The following is a 19099-nucleotide window of genomic DNA, read 5'->3' as shown; positions in this document are numbered from 1 at the left end:
GAGATGTGTACCTATTCCCTCAATAAAATTCCCAGGTTGACTTACAACATTTAAAAACACAATAAAATAAATTTGAATCATGCCAATTAAAAATACACAAAAGTCAGCTAAAAATAATAAAATTACATTTGAGTTGCCATGGGAATTCATCTATAGTAGCATAAAGACACAGGGCTGATTAACATAACAACTTCATGCATTAGCCTTCCCAAAACTTGCGGCCTCCAAATGTGCTTGAAGTTCAATTCCCATAATCCCCAACCAACATGGGAAGTATGGGAGTTGCTATCCCAACACATCTGGAGGCTGCCAGATTGAGTAAACCTGTCACACATAGTAGCTGCTTGGGGATTTTTCAGGTAGCGTGGGGTATTGAATCTAAACAGAACTCTTCATGTTGCCAACCATTTCCCCTTTGCCCCTCCCCCAAAGTATAATTCAGCATCACCTACAGCCTTTCTAACAGTGAAATCCTGGGCATAAAATGGATAGGTGTCCAGCTTCATCCTACTTAGAATAGACTTAAATGTATGGTATTTAAGTTAGTTAAGACTGATGTAAGTCCCATTCACTTCAATGTATCTACTCTAAGTATGATTTATGTTGGATTTTGCCCCCCCCCTTTCTTTTTCTTTCTTTTTTAATAGAGCTCAGGTTGAGATCCATCAGTGGGACCTGGTGCAAAAGACATGCACTTGAGCCTCTTGTAAGAGCTGAAACTGTGTAGGAGGGTGGAGACATACATACTAGACCTACTCCCCTCAGTTCCAGAACTCACTGTTGTGCAGGAAGGTCGAAGAGGAGTGGGTATAGGAATGCAGTCTAAATGTACTCATACCAGTAGCATGCAAAATAGAAATCTCTGCACATGACAAATTGTGAAATTGGAGAATGCTGTAGAACCTTTCCTTGTGATAAAACAAGCATAGAGATAAGGATTCAAGGCCCCAATCCCACCTCACATACTGGATGAGATGAGTAATCAACAGTTAGGACATATCCACATCTTGTGTCAAATCATTATGATCCCATCATGGTAATGCTCTATCCCTCTTTTACATTTATACCTTGTAGGATTCACAATGACATTTGTTGTAGTATTCTGGATAATATGAATTAAAGAGCAAGAAATAACGCTATGAAAGCAGTATGTGTAATATGCCCCAACAGTTATCAGTGCACCAAAACCACTATAAAGCAGTAGAGTAGATCTAGGGCTCATCTACACCAAGCAGGATATTCCTCTACGAAAGCAGGATATAAAAGGCAGGAGCCACACCAAGCAGCATATAGCAGTATGAAAGCGGTATTATATAGTACGTCTCAATGAGCCCCAACAGTTGTCAGTGCACGTCAATACTGCTATAAAGCAGTAGTGTGGCTCCTGCCTTTTATATACCGCTTTCATAGTGGAATATCCTGCTTGGTGTAGATGAGCCCCTAGTCTAAGCTGCTGTAACAGAAGAATGATGTTGCTGTTTATAATATTTTAAAATGGTATATGGTAAGCACTCCAGCACCAGTTACTCAGGGTAGGGGAATGCAAAGCCAGAAAGGAAGTTAACAATGCCATTTTCTACAAGCTTACACATAAGTACTTCGAGGAGAAAGTTGCTCGTACTCATTCGGTACTTGATGCCACAGTTATCGCAGAGTCTGGGGAGGTGTACAGTGCCCCATCTAATCATGTTTTGGGGGATCAGTTTCAGTTGTTGCAGCCTGATGATGTGGACAAGACGCTTGAATCGGTCCGTCCCACTACGTGTAAGCTTGACTCTTGCCCATCCTGGCTAATTCGATCTAGCAGAGGTGAATTGGCTGGGTGGGTCCAGGACGTGGTAAATGCCTCCCTCTGTCAGGGAGTGGTGCATGCTGCCTTGAAAAAGGCTGCAGTGTGCCCTCTCCTGAAGAGGCCCTCCCTGGACCCAGAGGTATGTGAGAACTACCTCCCCATTGCTAATAGCCCCTTTTGGGGCAAGGTGCTTGAGCATGTGGTGATGGGGCAACTTCAGATGTTCTTGGAAGAAACGAATTATCTAGACTCATTTCAGTCTGGTTTCAGGCCAGGGCACGGCACTGAAACAGCCTTGGTGGCTCTGACTAACGACCTACTCTGGATGAAAGACAGAGGGAGTGCTACCCTGTTGATCTTCCTGGATCTCTCAGCGGCTTTTGATACCATTGAACATGGTATCTTGCTGGGTCGGCTCTGCGAAATGGGAGTAGGAGGCACTGTGTTACAGTGGTTCTGCTCCTACTTGCGGGACCGATCCCAGAGAGTGGTACTGGGGGGATTCCTGTTCCACCCCATGGCAATTAAGCTGTGGGGTGCCACAGGGTTCTATTCTGTCCCCCATGCTATTCAACATCTATATGAAGCCATTGGGTGAGGTCATTAGAGGTTTGGGGGTTGGGTGCGATCAGTATGCTGATGATACTCAGCTCTACTTCTCCTTGTCGTTGAGTCAGGTGGGGCTGTGAAGGTGCTGGACCAGTGCTTGGAGGCTGTATTGGATGAGGGCCAATAAACTGAGGCTGAATCCTGATAAGATGGAAGCTCTGTGGGTTGGTGGTTCCCGAGTCTGGGAATTGGGTAAGCGACCTGTTCTGGATGAGGTGATGGTGCTATATAAATAAATAATAATAATAAGGTGGCGCTCCCTCTGAAGGAGCAGGTACGTAGCTTGGGAGTACTCCTAGACCCATCATTATCACTGGATGCCCAGGTGGACTCTGTGGCACGGAGTACTTGGGGTCAGCTTTGGCTGATCCGCCAGCTACGGACTTTCCTGGACAGGGACAACCTAGCCACAGTAGTGCATGCACTGGTAACTTCCCGCTTAGACTACTGCAATGCACTCTACATGGGGCTGCCCTTGAAGATGACGCAGAAGTTGCAGCTAGTGCAAAATGCAGCAGCTAGACTGCTGGCAGGTACATCATACAGAGACCACATAACACTGGACTTAAAGGAGCTGCACTGGCTGCCTATACACTTCCAGTCGGAATTCAAGGTGTTGGTAATGATGTTTAAAGCCCTAATCGGCTTGGGTCCTCGATACTTGAGAGAGCGCCTCTCCTTATATATGCCTGCCTGAGACCTTAGATCAGTTGGAGGAGCCCTTCTCCGTATCCCACCAATGCAGCATATATGCTATTTTGGGACAAGGGAGAGGGCTTTCTCTGTTGCAGTCATGAATCTCTGATTCATGCAATCATACTCTGTTTTAATTCCATGTATTTTAAATATTTATTATGTGTTTTCATATGTTTTATTGGTCTGTTGACTGTAATAAAAGGAATTGAATTGAAATGCAACATATACGCTATTTTGGGACAAGGGAGAGGGCTTTCTCTGTTGTGGCACCCCGACTGTGGAATGCCCTCCCCTTGGAGGCCCAATTGGCGCCAACATTGACTGCATTTCGACGCCAAGTAAAAACATGGCTTTTTAACAAAGCCTTTGATGGTTAAACTCACTGGCACATCTTAATGATATTTATTTATTTATTTGTTTATTTATTACCTTTTTATACCGCCCAATAGCCGAAGCTCTCTGGGCGGTTCAAAAAATTAATAGGGTGGGATATAAATAGGGCGGGATATAAATGTTTTAAATTAATTAATTAATTAATTAATTAAAGTAAGCATCTAGACTGTAAAATACAGGAGTAATGTGTTCATTTATTGATTGAAAACTGATAATAATGAAAGTACTCCCTAGGTTCAACTGGCAAGAGGGCAATGATCATAGAGCCATGAAAAAGGCTTGCAAAAGTGTCAACGTAGAAATCTTCAGGGATATTATTAAGCACAGAGACTTTAGTATTCAACACACAGCTATAAGTTTGTCCCAGAGGGAGCTCTATACGCAGGATGGCAATTATTTATCTGATCTTGGGAATTATTTGTTTTTGAGTGATCTGCAAAAGGGTCTGCAGAATATATTTTTAGCTAAGGGGGGGGGGAGCAGCTAAGCAAGTGGCTTGACAACCCCCATGGCTGGTAGGTATGGGCATCCTGAGGGGTTCTAGGGTGGTGAGCATTCACAGGCACTGTTGCAGTGCTTGGTAATACCTAAGGCTCCCAGCTTTGAGCCCCGTGACTTAGCTGGTGAGATAAGGGTTACCTTTGAGGCCAACCCTCCCAACCCACTTGGAGCCCTGCAGCCGGGGGGCGGGGGGGGGTGATACCGGAAGAGCTTCCTACCCGAAAAGGGGGAAGCCTGTGGGATGGCGAAGTGCCAGGCACCAATCCACAAGCAGTGAGTGACTCACCTGATTCAGGAACAGGCCTGTAAACAGGCCTTACTTTGATGCCCTTCTAGGATTCCACCCTTGCAGATTATCTAATAAATGTGGCCTTATTTAAACCCATTTCTTGCCTCTTGTCTCATTATTACTTGACCTCCACTATCTGCAATGGTACATGGTGAGCACTCCAGCACTGGTTACTCAGGATAGGGGAATGCAAAGCCAGAAGGGAAGTTAACAGTGCCATTTTCTACAAGGTTACACATCAGTAAGCATCTAGACTGTGTAGAATACAGGAGTAATGTGCTCATTTATTGACTGAAAACTGATAATAATGAAAGACCCCATTTCAGAAACCCTGACTTGGAGCATTAGGGTGCTGAGATATGTGCAAAAATTTCCTTGGTTTCTTCTATGATCAGGAAATGTTATACACATGCAACAGAAAATTCCCAGGTTCAGACGGGCTTCTTCCCTTTGATATTAATGTCCATAAACATGGCTTTAAAGTTAAGTGTTTCATCAAAGAAGAATACTGCTCTGAAACAATTATCTAATTCAAACAGTATGAAAGAAAAGCTGTCAGTGTATTGTGATTATAATTATGATTATTTATAGTGGCCATCTCTGCAATACAGTAATATAAGCCTTCCCTTCCCTGAGGGGTTCGCCATCTAAATTTGACAGTAGGGAGATATGGGAAATGTGTGTTGGGAGAGGAGTGGCTGGGAAAAATGAAGTAGAAAGGGATGAGTATCTGCATAGTTTTACATTTTTAGTATTGTTTCAGTTTGGGATGAGGAGGTACACAGAGTTTTTGATGTTTCTGCTTTGTCATGTCTGGTAGATGATGATTGTACATGAAGATGAGGCAATTAACGGGATGAATATTGTTTCTGCAACAGCTATATATTTTTCTCCTTCAAAATAAAATACACATTCTAGACTTGACGTACTGTTTTTGTAACCAAGGAGATCTTATCCACGCATATAAAGGTTTGTAGTTTTAATGTCTTGTTCTCACACGTATTTGGACCACATTTCTCCACTGTTCGTTCAGTAGGGAAAAACGAAGCAGTGGGGATAATTGCATAATGACAGATATGAGAGGAACAGAGAATCCAGTGATCATTTCCTGTGAGTTGGCTAACATCCAGCAAGTCTCAAAGGACACCCTGATGTAAAGGCTAAAGGAAAAGAGCTAGTTCTGAAGGAGGTTTTTTTTTCTTCTTCCTCAGCTCATTTTACTTTGTAAAGCAAATCATTGAAACAATTAGTTGACAGCATGGTGTTAGTTTTCTCACGGTAAATTAGGAAGATTAAGCAAACATGGAAGTGCATTTTAGCTATAATCAGCAGGTTTGGAGCCTTAGTCTATAGTGCGTTAGCATTCTCAGAGGATATATTTATAATGTTATTCATATTGTCCCTTTTCATTATGTGCAAACTTGTCCAAAGCCTTTATATACACTATTCACTGAGACTACAGAATGACTTGGTTTTAGTTTTTTGGAGCATAGCCATTACATCATTACAGCTGACATGTGCTTTTGACAAAGTTAAGAAGAGCCATTACAGCTTTATTCCTTTGATTTTCCTAAAATATAGTGAATAATAAAATGTATTTATATTTGCATGACACTTGTACACCTTGAAGAATTACCAAAATAATGTAACAATAGGCAACCTCCCCAAAAAACATCAACATTGGCCTCAGTGTAATGTTTATATGTGGTGTTGTGTCCAGCTACTAATGTGCCATTTGCTGCTTTGTATTTAGCATGTGCTTGAAAACAAATATTTTGCCTGACTTTAGCCTCTTTTTTAATTGGTTAAAAGCAAGAGCTGCAGACTGTAACTGACTGATCTGTGCAATTGATCCATTAAAAAATCCCCACTTGATTCTTGCTCAAGTGAATATCAACTTATCCCACTTGAGCAGGTCTTCCTCTTCCTCTCTGAAGGAGGTAGGTGAGAGAGAAAGAGTGTGTGAGAGAGAGATACTATCTGGCTGGGAAGGAAACACAGGCTGTGCTTCTGAGAAGGCATGTGAGTGAGGAGGGAAGTATTGTCTAAGGAGGCCTGCATGCCCAGGCATGCGTTGGTAGCAGCAGCCATCACTGTCAACCATGAAGAAAGCGGCAACCCATTGTTCTGCCCGTCCACTCACTCTGCAGCCGCTGTTGCCCATTCCTCCTCCTTTGAGCAGATGCTGCCACCTGCGTGATTGTGCTTTCTCTTGCTTGCCCACTGACTTCTCTTTGTGACAAGTTAAGCCACACAAGTTTGTCATGTGTTTATTCATTCTAGCGGAGTCTCTAGCAACCTGTGCAAAGGCCACTGTACCATTTTCTGTAGAATAATTATCATCTTCTTTATGGGACACAGTATCCATATCCTTTTTCTCAGGGTAGCTGTAGCCAATTGAAAATCAAACTGAGGTTGACCTATACAATATGGCTTAATTTATAATGGAGATGATGTCTACTGAATTCTTTATTAGGAAGAAAGATCATTGAGATAACTTTCTGCCTTCCTTTTCTCTGTTTTATTTCTACCAGCAAAGTAGTGCATACTACTAGGTTGCTTGAATAATCTGAGCAGAAGTGGTTTGTTATTGCAGTATGGCAGGGGTGGGAAACTTGTGGCCTTCCGGATGTTTTTGCCTAAAACTCCTCTCAACCTTCACCATTGGCTATACTGGCTAGAGCTGATGGAAATTGTAGTCCAAAACATCAGGTGCATATGACCCCAGGCAACTCTCCTTTTTATTATCCGCCTGACGCCTACACTGTACTCCTTTTGTCGCCAGCTGAAGACCTTTTTATTCTCCCAGTATTTTAACACTTAATTTTAACTTAAATTTAAATTTTACTGTTTTAACTTTGTATTTTAATTTTATATCAATTTTGCTGCGTGGTTTTTATTCTGGTTGTGCTTTTTATATTGTATTGTGTATTTGTGCTTTTAACCTGTTGATTGTCTTACTATGATTTTAATTTGTGTGAACCGCCCAGAGAGCTTCGGCTATTGGGCGGTATAGAAATGTAATAAATAAATAAATAAATAAATAAATTATTATATCACAAGTTTCTGGTCTGAGTTCTGATGTGCAGAAGAAAATTGATTTATTTATTTATTTATTTGTAAATATGGTAGCTTTTCAAGAAAAAAGTACTCAGGGAAACATACATGAATATATCCAAATGTAATTGATTCACATCTTCAAAACTTAAATGTTATGCTAAGTTTTCTGTCCTTGTAAAAAAGCAAAATAGATAATTTCCAGAAGACAAATTAATTAAACTATTCTACTTAAATCAAGAAAAGTATGCATGGTTTTGCATGGGTTTTAAGGAGTCATTTGTTCTGTTTCTTGGGAAATGTTCACGTTTTCCCAAGAGATTTAAATCTTTGCATTTAGAACTCTAAACATAAAAATGCTGGATATATTTTATTTATATTACAATTGATATGTCCTGTTACAATTATATATAAGATCAGACACATATATTCTTTACATAGATCCTATGCAAGATATAAACCTGAAAACTTTTCTTGTTGTCCAAATGCAGTTACTTTTGGTTATTTTTAAATGCTTCAGAATTTTCTGAGAGCCTCTGAAGTTGTCAATAAGTCAGAGTTTTCAAAGTGTACTGATTAACAGAAGAGATTGGCTGGCTGTCAGTCACTTCACTGAAGTTCATTTGAATCAAATCCCAATTGTCCTAGTTCAGCAAATTAAGGTTTTCAAAAGTTAAGTCTTGTAAACCTGTTGACAGTTAATTATACCTAACCTAGATACTGAACAATGCTTCAAATACCTCCTTCTAGGAACAAGAATCCTCAAAAGACAAAAAACAAACACAGGATGTTTAGAGAATTAGGCACAATAGATTCATTAAGAATTAGGGGCTAATTGGATTCTGTCAGTTAAATTTGCTGTTTAAGTATTTATTTTTTGCATCTGTCCCAGGAGTTAAAGAAGATTTGTTTCCATTCCAACACCCAAGATTTGCCTATTCATTTTCTGTCCTTTGCACTGGCTGTTAAAATAGAACCTGCCAACCATTTTTTCCTTTTATTTACCTTTTCCTCCTTCATCTCTTCAATTGGTCATGGTGCCTCTTTTCATTTTCTTTCCTTCTCTTTTATTTCTGTCATGATCTTCTCTCTTTCTATCTTTTCCGTGTGTTTTTGTTTTGAATTGTTTTCCCCACTTTTCTTTCTTCTGCCACCAAGGTCTGTCTTACCCAAAACAGCACTCTTCTAATCAATCCCACTTGTCATTTTCTCACTCAACACCTGGAATTGTTTAGAAGAACATTTTTTAAAGATCTCAAACGGTAGAAAATGTTGGTGGGGTGTTATTTCCTAGAAGGTTGGTTTCTTAGCCACACTTCAGATAACATATTTATCTCTATGTGAGACCTTGTACATGTTCAGAAGCCATAGTGTTAGAACAGGACCTAGAAGATCTGGGCTCAATCCCAGGCACAAACTCCATAGGTGAAAATAAGCAAACCACTAGTATCTCCCAACACCTGCTCCAATGAATAGAAAGAGACTCCTTATTGCTCCCATGCAATCATTTACCAGAAAAGGGTTCTAATTGCACTTTAGTGTTCAAAGCATAGTAGTAGTAGTAGAAATAGGAATAACAATAGAGATTATGATAAAATAATAAATAGAATAATGATAATAATAAAAATAATGACAATAAGAATAAATAAATACATCTCTAGGTAGTGATTGATTGTTCTCTCAAAAATATCCTAGCACTATGATAGTTTTGGGGGTGAGTGAGAGCAAGAGGAAAACTGGTTGGATCCACAGTTCTGTGAAGAGAGTTTTGCTCATAGAATAGGGCACTCCTCTTTGACTTCCCTTTCCCCATGCATCTTTCTCTACCCTCAAAAAACTTTCCTACTGGGTCAGGGAGCTGTTAAGAAGTGTGTGTGCTCCTGCAGTGGGGAGAAAGACTGGAGCCAGATCTACACTACCGCTTTAAAGCACTTTATAACAGTTTTGACAACTGTATATCGAGTATGTCCTGGGCCCCAACAGTTGTCAAAACTGTTATAAAGCGCTTTAAAACAGTAGGATGAAAATCGCTTCCCATCAAGCTCCACTGGATCCAAGACCCTTCTATGCCCAGAATGGCATCTTCGGATCCAGCTCAATATTCTTCTCTGTTCCAGAGCCTTTTGTTGTTCCTCTTCATCAGTCCAGTGGTGCCCATACGTATGGGAGAAACTCTGGTTTTGAACTTCTTACTCCTGCCCTTGCTCCATTATCTTCAAGCTTGCCCAAAGTTAAAATTAATAATACTGCTGTTTTGCTTTGATGCACAATGAGTATTTGCTTACAAAACATAAAAGTAAAAAATGTTGAGTAAACAAAGTGTGTGCATGCACAGTTAAAAGCATATAATTCAACTTCTGTTAGTTTGCTCCCATTTGAAGGGTTATGTTTATGTTAATGTTAATTCCACTGCAAATTTCTATCTTCCAATTATTATTATTATTATTATTATTATTATTATTATTATTATTATTTCTTACGCACCTCTCCATTTTGATCAAGGTGGGGAACAAAAGTAAATATAAAAATACATAAAATATTGGTTGATGGCATGGGCCTAAGAAATGTGCCATGCGTAATAGATTTGTGTGTGTGTGCTTCTCTGTATGCTTAACTTTTGATTTCAGATTTAGCTGAATATGAAATCCATGTTTAATAAGGGTAAATCCAGGGAGTTTTGAAAAACAACTTTATTATGAAAAATGTTTCCCATTCAATTACTCTTTTTTGGATTTGTTATTTTTACAGTGATGTGACTTTAACACTGTGCCGTTGGTAATATACACTTTAACTTCCCCCAGCACTTTGGTGCCAGCGCTGTGTTCAACTATTCTCTGCTATATTCTCAAAAGGCAATCTGTGTTCAAAAGACTTACACTCGCAGCCATCATGTGAGGCCACATAGACTTTTTCCTTTTTTCTTATCTGAGGTTGTTGACCTCAGGAGAGGAGAAGAAGGTTATGAGGTCAAAGTCTTTTCCTCCTTGGAGCTCGCTGCTTGCTGGGAGAGGGTTGGCTGGAAAATAGATGTTTTAGAACAGGGGTTAAAGGTCATGATTTTAATTCTGTTAGGGAACAGCTGTTTTGAGTTTCTTTCCACTTCTATCTCCCCTCCCTCCATCTCAAGTCCATAGAGAGAGTGAGAAATTTGTTCAGAGGGAACCGGAACACAAAAAATATGTGGCTCCAGTGTATTAGTGCTTTAAAAAATGGATCCTCTTTGCTATTGCTATTCACATTACGAGGAAAAAGAGGGGACTATTTAAAAAGCTGAAATGTGTAGCTCAGATTCAAATTAAGCTGCCATTCTGCAAGGTGTTTTATTTGCTCGCCAAATGTCAAATGCTAATATTAATTGATGTTCTAAATCTCAGTGTTGAAACAAAAAGCATGCACTCATTCAGCAGTTTTCATGCAGACAAACCTATTTTTAAATGTATGGGGCTTAAGTTATGTGCAGTAGTTTCAAGGGGGGAAAGAGTTATTTTTCAGATATTTAAAGTGTTCCTGCTGCACTCTGGACTTTCTGATTCCTTGTTTTAAGAGGAGGTGGGGGTTGGGTGAAAAAGAAGCTCTCAAGTGAATGGAAAACAAGTAACAGATTTTTTTTGTCTGTACTATTCTGAAACATTGGCCTCAGGCTGTGTTGGTGTGTGGCTCAACAGCAATCAGAGGTCATAATTTCATTGGTGGTTAGCATCAGGTTTAATTTTTCTAATATGTTACATTTACCAAAATGTCTGGTTTTAGTTATGCATATGAACTGCCTGAAACAGCTTTGAGTAGCTTGAAGTCTGAAGGTACCTGAAAGGGTACAAGAATGTATAAGGAACTCACATGATGATTGTTTTAACTTCCTTCGTTTCTTAATATGCATGTACTTTTTTCACCAATTCTATCTATGAATAGTGGCTAAAAAAAGTGTACATTTATTCTGTTATAGCAACATAAAAAGTGAATATATCTGTGGCTTTGAATATCTTTTACAAACAAGCATACAAAAATCTCCTGATGACACAAGTATTTGTTAAATTGCAATTGTCAAATGAAAGTAAATATAGTGGCAACTTTCTTTCATTGTAGGAGTGTGACCAAGTTCATATTGATGATGTTTCATCAGATGACAATGGTCAGGACTTAAGGTAAGTTAATTCAGTGATTGAAAAATGAGATGTTGATATATTTTTTTAAAAAAATCTAGCGCAGTTCTTCTTTCGGTTCTTTTTTCAATTCAATTAAATTGTGTTTTGAACTCTGGGACAGTGATTATTATTATTTTTAATTTCTTGCAACTAAATCAGCACCTATAACTTCGGAACAGATGGCTTCCCTGCAGCAGCGACCAGTGCTAATTTATGCTTAGCGACGGGTGTGCGTGGAGGAGTTGACTGGATGAGAAAACTGGCCTTCCGATACAGACGAGTAAAAGAAATCTACAACACCTACAAAAATAATGTTGGAGGCAAGTGCCTGTCATACCACCTCCTACATAATATCTGTCTCATTACGTTCTGAACCTTTTCAGCATGGGTGTGTTTTCTCAGCTACTCAATAGAATGGCTAAGGTGTAGTAAGTGATCTTAGCTGAAATGTGAACACTACAGTGCTTGCTATTTTACTCCCTGCAGGTCTTCTGGGTCCAGCTAAAAGAGAAGCTTGGCTGCAACTGAGAGCAGAGATTGAAGCTCTTACAGATTCTTGGTTAACACTTGCACTGAAAGCACTCACACTGATTCACTCTAGGTAAGTGGGTTCAAGCTGGGGCAGTAATGCAGAATAACCTGAAATATAAATTAGAAGATTTCTACAAATAGCACTGTTTCTTTGCCTCTAATACACATTTTACTAATATACATTTTTACATGTGCTTGAGATTAATGCACCATGGACTGCTGGAAACTGCTATTATAGCTCAATTATACCCCAATGAAATGTGGCAATTAAATAAGAATGAACTGGTGGATTTCCATCCATGTATAGCAGTTTTGTCCTAAAGGTGCACATTAATAGTTGCATTTTTGCCTAGAACAACATAGCATTTGTTCTGTCGTAGGGAAGTGACAGCACAGCAAGAGTAGTGGTAGCTACAGGATAAAGCATGCAGGTATATAGTGAGCGGGAGAGGACAGTTTGCAATTTTGCTACTAACGTGGGAGTAATTGCTTCTTACTACAGGCAACAAAATTGCACCCCCACCTCTTTATATCTGTAATTTCAGAAATCACCATTCTCACTTGCAATACTGCTGCATATGACAGTTTTGTTATGCTATATCACGCAAGGCTGCCAGAGCAATCACATACTGCAATCACCCCATAGACCAGAAATAGGCCACTACAGTAGCAGAATGACTACAATGCTCTATGCTTGCTCAGCCAAGGATGTGGGGAGGCATGGGAGACATTGCATCAGTTATAGATTACATCATGTGTCACCCTCTTTACTTGCTTCCTTGGATGGGTGCTCTGTCCTTACAGCCCCCAGTTATTGGAGTGGAGTAGAAGGTGCTTTTGGGCAGGGGGCGAAACTCTGCAGCATCACATCAGTTGCAGTCCATGGTGGCGGTTTGGGGGTTAAAAAAAATCTCTGCATTAAAAAAAAAATCTCTGCATTGCTGTTAGATTTTATTGTGGTTTGTACTTTTATATTGTAGTTTAAATGTTTTACATTTTATATTGTACATGCGTTTTGTGGTTTTAATGGCTGTGAACTGCCCAGAGAGCTTTGGCTATTGGGCAATACAGAAACATAATAAATAAATACATATCCCCCCACACAAGACCTCCAGAAGTTGCCCATCCCTGCTATAGCCCCTCATCTGACAGATCTTCAGCATAGGATTGCACTCTATGTTTTATTAATATAATAGCACTATTTGTGCTACTTTGCCAGGACGATGTCCTTGGTTTGGCTTGACTCATCAGCACAGCAACAACAACAGCTGCACCATTGGGCTAACATACAAATGCCTGTGGACATTTTCTAGCCACAAGTCAGTTTGTTTCCCCTACATTTTTCGTTTCTGGATTTTAAAACACGGATAGAAATATGCTTGTAATTTGTCGATATTTGTTTGATTTTTGTTAAGGACACTTTTATTTTCTTATAGGACAAATTGTGTGAATATTCTAGTGACAACTACTCAGCTTATTCCAGCTCTTGCAAAAGTCTTGCTATATGGCTTAGGTGTAGTATTTCCAATAGAAAATATTTACAGTGCAACAAAAATAGGTAAGCTATTTTTACAACAAAAAGAGACTATTACTTGAAACTATAATTCCATATGAGATGACAAAATCAGGTTAGCCCTGTTCAGGCATGTGCCTGAATGAATGAGGGCTTAAAGTGTATACTTGAATAGGGTTTTGCATGCTGGCCTCACCCCGTACATCTCTGGGTACACTGCCTACCCCCAAACCCCCAGTTTAGACAAGGGGGAGTCTACACGTCATTGTGAAGTCGCTTGCGTGCTTCTCGAGTGCGCCCCGAAGCTCATAGAGACACACAGCCTTACTTTCAATTCGCAGTTTCCCGGCTTTTAAGCGCTGTTATTTACTCCGTCTTAAGTCAATGTAATGCATTCCTTCTTCCAACGTGTGTAACATTTCTTCGCTGTTTAGTATCCTCAGCCAACTGCAGAGACAGCTGGTGTCCAAGCCTTGTGGAAAGGGCACCTCGCCCTCTTCCTCTCCCCTCCTCACATGGTGCATCTCACATACATGCTCCATCTGTCAAACACGCACACACGCGCGCGCACACACACACAAGCCCTCCGTGACTCTCTAGAACTGTAATATGTGTTTACTCAGAAGTAAGACTCTCGGTTTGTTCCAATCTGCCCTTTAAATAAATAACCCACTTACCTGAGAGTAAGCCCCACCAAACTCAATGAGGCTTACTTCTGAGTAGACTTGCCTAAGCCTACCCCCCCAAAAGTAATAAATGAAACTGTCCCTGTTCAGTGGAGTTTACTCAAAGGTAAGTTCTTACATTCCTTTGATCATGCGAAGCTGTGCATCTTCAAGTTCATAAACTACAGATCTGCAGGTTCCCTTACTCAAAAGTAAATCCCATTGATTTCATTTTATTGATTTCAACCCACTTGCAATGGAAGGGACAGCAATTTAGAAGAGTGTGAACCACTCCAAGGAAATGAAACGAAAGAAAAAGCGCCAGAGACAGCAAAGAAAGACGCGCTTCATTTAGGTGCATATTAAAAAACCGCGCACGGAAGCGACTTCACAACGACGTGTAGATTGGGCCCTTGTCATGTTGAACCAGCAAGATCTGAAATGGAACTTTACTTGCATTCACTGCCTTATCAGGAACCCTAATAAGGCAACGTCTGTGATCATGTGGAGAGAGAACACTGAGATCAGCGAGAAGAGAACTACATGGTTCAGCATGGCAATGTCTAAAATGAGGGTGGAGGTGAGCAGGGCCAGCATGGACCACCCCATTCCAGTACACACTGTAAATCCTCACACATTCAGGCAAATGCCTGAACAGGACTTCTCTCTGATGCAGAAACATGGTGTTAAATTATTCTATGTTTACATGAACAACAAAATGGCGCAACTTTCAGAATTTCTTGTATCTATAAATTTTGAACTAAATCTTACTAAAAGGAAAAATTAAAGTTGATTTAGATGATCATTTACTCTAGTCTACCCCAATCCTCTATATGTCACTGCTTTGTGCCTTTTCTTTATCTCCACTCTTGGCTTAGTGTGTAAGGAGGTTATGTGCAACTCTGTTCTACTTTTTTTAAAAAAATGTTTACAGTATCTGCCATAGTACTCCCAAGTTGAAGGGAGACTCTAGAGCTACTTCCTGTGAGGTATATGTATATATGGACCAGGATCCAAATAACTACTTTAGGTTTGCCCAAAAGTTTCTCTGTATCCACTGAGATTGTTGATTTACTTTTCCCAATCCAAACCCATTTCTGTGAATCCTTCATTTCCAAAAGTATAACATTTTCATGTGGTTTGAGGAGCTACTGTTCAAGAAACATAAATCCAAAGCCTCCTTGAGCCGTTAGAACTGATTGTGTTGTTCTTTGGGTGGTATAAAAAATTCTAAATAGCACCCAACTATTGCAATTGTACAAAAGGTGAAAATATAATTGTGCAAAATATAGCACTACATGGCCTATTTACAAAATAAAGGGAAAATGCAAAAGAAATAGGAGTAAACTTTCAGAATGCACAGAGATTTATTCAAAAATGTACAAAGCCTCCTCCCCCTTGTAGTCAGCGTGGAGAGAACTGTGCCAGCTACCTCTCCAGATCATGGAGATGGGAAAAGGAGGGCATTCCTGGGGCAGTGAGGAAACCAGAGGGGGGTGCTAGACAGGTAAAATCGCCGTCGAGCAGAAATGCAGGGCAGGCTGGAGCATGGAGGCAAAGATTGCCTCCGCACTGCTCCCACTCTCCATAGGATCCCTGAGTTCAGAGGCTGACAGGAATCATGATAGGATTGCGCCCTAAATTTATATAGTATTTTTCTATTTACTGAGTTCTTCACGATTCTTATGTAATTTATCCTTACAACCACCTTCTGTAGGGATGAATGGATTAGTCTTATTTCCATCCTGTGTCAATTTCACATGTGTTCAAACATGTCTATTCCATCCCATTCTCTGATTTTTTTTAAAAAAAAAAAACAGTGTGAAAATTCATGTTTAAACTATATGTTTCCCCTCTAAAATATACATCTTATGCATTACTCCTTAATATATGTATTTTTGAGCCGAGAACTGCATTGCAAAATCCAGAGAATTCTGCCATCTGAAAGTTAGCTGTGTTCTGATCCATGTAGTAGGTTGCTTTATTTAAAAATGAGGGGCCCAGTGAAATTCCCCAACATCCCAAGGCCTATGAAGTAGGTTGTGCTGAGAGAAAGAGGGGGAGGTTTATTTCCTGTCACTTCTCAGAGTCTCCCCAAAAGCATTATCTTTAAGGCAACATCTGTGCCAACCCCCCTTTCTCAGTCTACTTTGTTTTAATTTAATTTCAGTTTACTGCTGGTGTTCCTTGTACTAATCATTTCATGATCACCTACAGATACACTTACTGTATTCATGATTGTGAGCTTTATTTTTTATTAAAGATTGCTGAATTCATAAACTTATATTTGTACACTCCTACATACACCAGGAACTTTGATGGTGTGTGCAGAAAATAGCAGCATCACTATAATATTGTGAAGTAGCTGGGAGTATGCAAGGTCAGGGGGGAAAAAACACCTTCCTTTCCCAAATAGAACTAGCAGGAAAAGTAGGGATATAAGTGACTGGATTTGCCCAATATCAGCTTAAAATAGTAGAAAAGCAGAACACTATTTAAGGAAGAGAAACAAAGTGTAAATTGCACCAGATGCTTTTGCTGCTTTTAGTCACTGATCACATGAAAATAAACAAATGCAGTCATAGGACCTTGATTTAATGATTTCGCGTTGTAAACTATTCATAGCCATATTGATTGGTTTCTTAATTAAAATCTAATGCAATGTAGTTTCACAAAATTCGGTTTTCATAATATATTCAATAACACAACCTCTAGTAGTTTATGCTCTTTTTTCCCACAGGAAAAGAAAGCTGCTTTGAGCGCATAATTCAAAGATTTGGAAGAAAAGTAGTATATGTTGTTATAGGAGATGGTGCGGAAGAAGAACAAGGAGCAAAGAAGGTAATGAGGCAAGGTTTTACATTTCCAAATCAATCTTCTTAGTTAAATTAAAAGTGTCTCAGGGTGCAAACTGTAGGGAAAAAGTCCTACAACTACCAGCATCCCCAGCCAACAGTGCTGGTGTGGAATGCTGGGAGTTGTAGAACTTTTTTTATGTTGAAGCATGCATAGGATTGCACCTCTAAAAATTGACACTTGATCTCCCTCACTGGAAGTCTTCAAGCAGAGGCTAGACAGCTATCTGATGGGGATACTTTAGTTCTAGATTTCCTGCATTAAGCAAGGGGCTGAACTAGGACACCATGCAAACCAGATGTGTGGGAGGGCATTTCCAGTTGTATGGTACATTTCAGTTGTTGAGGCTTGGTGACATCTGTCCACCTCTGCTTTTGATCCCTGTCTATCTTGGCTGATTACAACCAATAGATCTGGCCTGAGGATTTGGATCCAGGAAGTGATCAATGCTTCCTTGAGAGATGGCCAACCATTGATCTTTTTAAAGAGCCATGGTTCACCATCTCCTGAAGAAGCTAGGGGTAGATCCAGATGTGTGTAACAATTTTGGATCAGTGGCCAATCTTCCATTTTAGGGCAAAGTGATTGAGTGGGTTGTAGCTAGCCACCTTCAGGTACTTCTGGATGATATAGATTATCTGGACCTATATCAATTGGGTGTTAGGTCTGGTTCCAGAGTAGAGATTGCCTTGATCACCTTATGGGATGACCTTTACCCAGAGAAAGACAGGGGGTGTGCATTTCTGTTGGTTCTCAGCCTCTCAGTGGCTTTTGATAACATCAACCATGATGTCCTGGGAAGACTGTCTGAATTGGGAGTTGGCACTGTTTTACAGTGGTTCCACTCCTATTTGGACAGTTTGCTCCAGAGGATGGTGCTGGGAAACTGTTGTTTTGCCTCGTGGAGTCACTGTTGTGGCATGCCTCAGGGCTCTATTCTGCCTCCCCAATGCTTTTCACCATCTACATGACACCACTGGGAAATGTTGCCCAGAGGAATGAAGCGAAGTGTCATCAATATGTAGATGACACTCTGCTCTATTTTTCCTTTTCATCAAATGCAGGTGAGGCAGTGACTGTCCCATCCCAGTGCATGTTAATGAGTTGAATAAGGGCTAATAAACTGAGACTTATACTATACAAGATGGAAGTTCTGTTAGTAGGTGGTTTGTCCAGTTAAGTGGCATTCAACCTGCACTAAGTATGGTTACACTTCCCTGACTGGAGCAGATTCATAACCTGGCAGTGCTCAAAGATCCAACTCTACCACTGGAGCCCCAAGTGACCTCAGTGGGACAAAAGCATTTTATCAGCTTTAATTGGTTTTAAGCTCCTTCAGTCCGTACTTATAGATTATCAATAGGCCTTATTGATAACATAAAGAAGTATCCTCAAAATCAAATAAACACACAGTTCCAAGATAAATATTTTCTATATTTTTATACAGGTGGCTTTGTGCTTATTCCAGCTACATATAGAACCATGCACTTTTGATGCTAACTTTCTTTAATCAAGAAATCATGCTTAATTGTCCACAAAACTTTACAAAATGCAGTGATAAATTAATTTGCAGCCCAAAATATCTTCCTTGCCTTCCTGTGAAAATGGTAGTACTTCTGCCACACAGCATTGAACAGTTTCTTCCATTCTCTCTTAGGCTTTAGCTCCATGTGAATGCTCAGGCATGGGTATGTCCTCTCTGAGAATACCTTTTCTCCACTGAAAAGCAACCATGGAGACCAAAACTTGGAGCAGAAGATGGAGAGAGGGGGGAGCATATTAACTCTTTTCCCTCTGACTTTTTTTTTCTACTCAGAATTGCCTCCATGCTGCCTTTTACCCCAGAGTGGAAAGATTAAATAAATACTTGTATCTTTTCTCCTGTGAGATGGGAAATACAACAAAGGAAGATGGGATAAGAAATTTCTCCTGCCATGTTTAGTGTCTTCTGCTCCAAATTGCTTTCACTACTGCTGCTTTTAAAAAAAAATATGTTAAAGGAAGAGTTGCCCCTGACTGAGCATCATGTGTAGTCTAGATAATGTGAATATTTTC

At 40.0% G+C, this 19099-nt stretch overlaps 1 protein-coding gene across 8 annotated transcripts in view; it reads left to right on the top strand.

Moving 5' to 3' along the window:
- Positions 1–19099, top strand: part of EYA1 (EYA transcriptional coactivator and phosphatase 1) — a 114338-nt gene that overhangs the window by 84737 nt on the left and 10502 nt on the right. For all 8 annotated transcript variants that reach the window (XM_063130838.1, XM_063130836.1, XM_063130837.1 and 5 more), the window contains 5 exons: positions 11421–11479; positions 11639–11799; positions 11966–12080; positions 13447–13568; positions 16929–17029. In XM_063130838.1, coding sequence (XP_062986908.1) covers positions 11421–11479; positions 11639–11799; positions 11966–12080; positions 13447–13568; positions 16929–17029 — 558 coding nt within the window. The remainder of the gene's footprint in view (positions 1–11420; positions 11480–11638; positions 11800–11965; positions 12081–13446; positions 13569–16928; positions 17030–19099) is intronic.

The sequence above is a fragment of the Elgaria multicarinata genome, chromosome 7, assembly GCF_023053635.1.
Source record: "Elgaria multicarinata webbii isolate HBS135686 ecotype San Diego chromosome 7, rElgMul1.1.pri, whole genome shotgun sequence".
Taxonomy (NCBI): Eukaryota; Metazoa; Chordata; class Lepidosauria; order Squamata; family Anguidae; genus Elgaria; species Elgaria multicarinata.
This window is presented reverse-complemented; position numbering and strand designations above follow the sequence as displayed.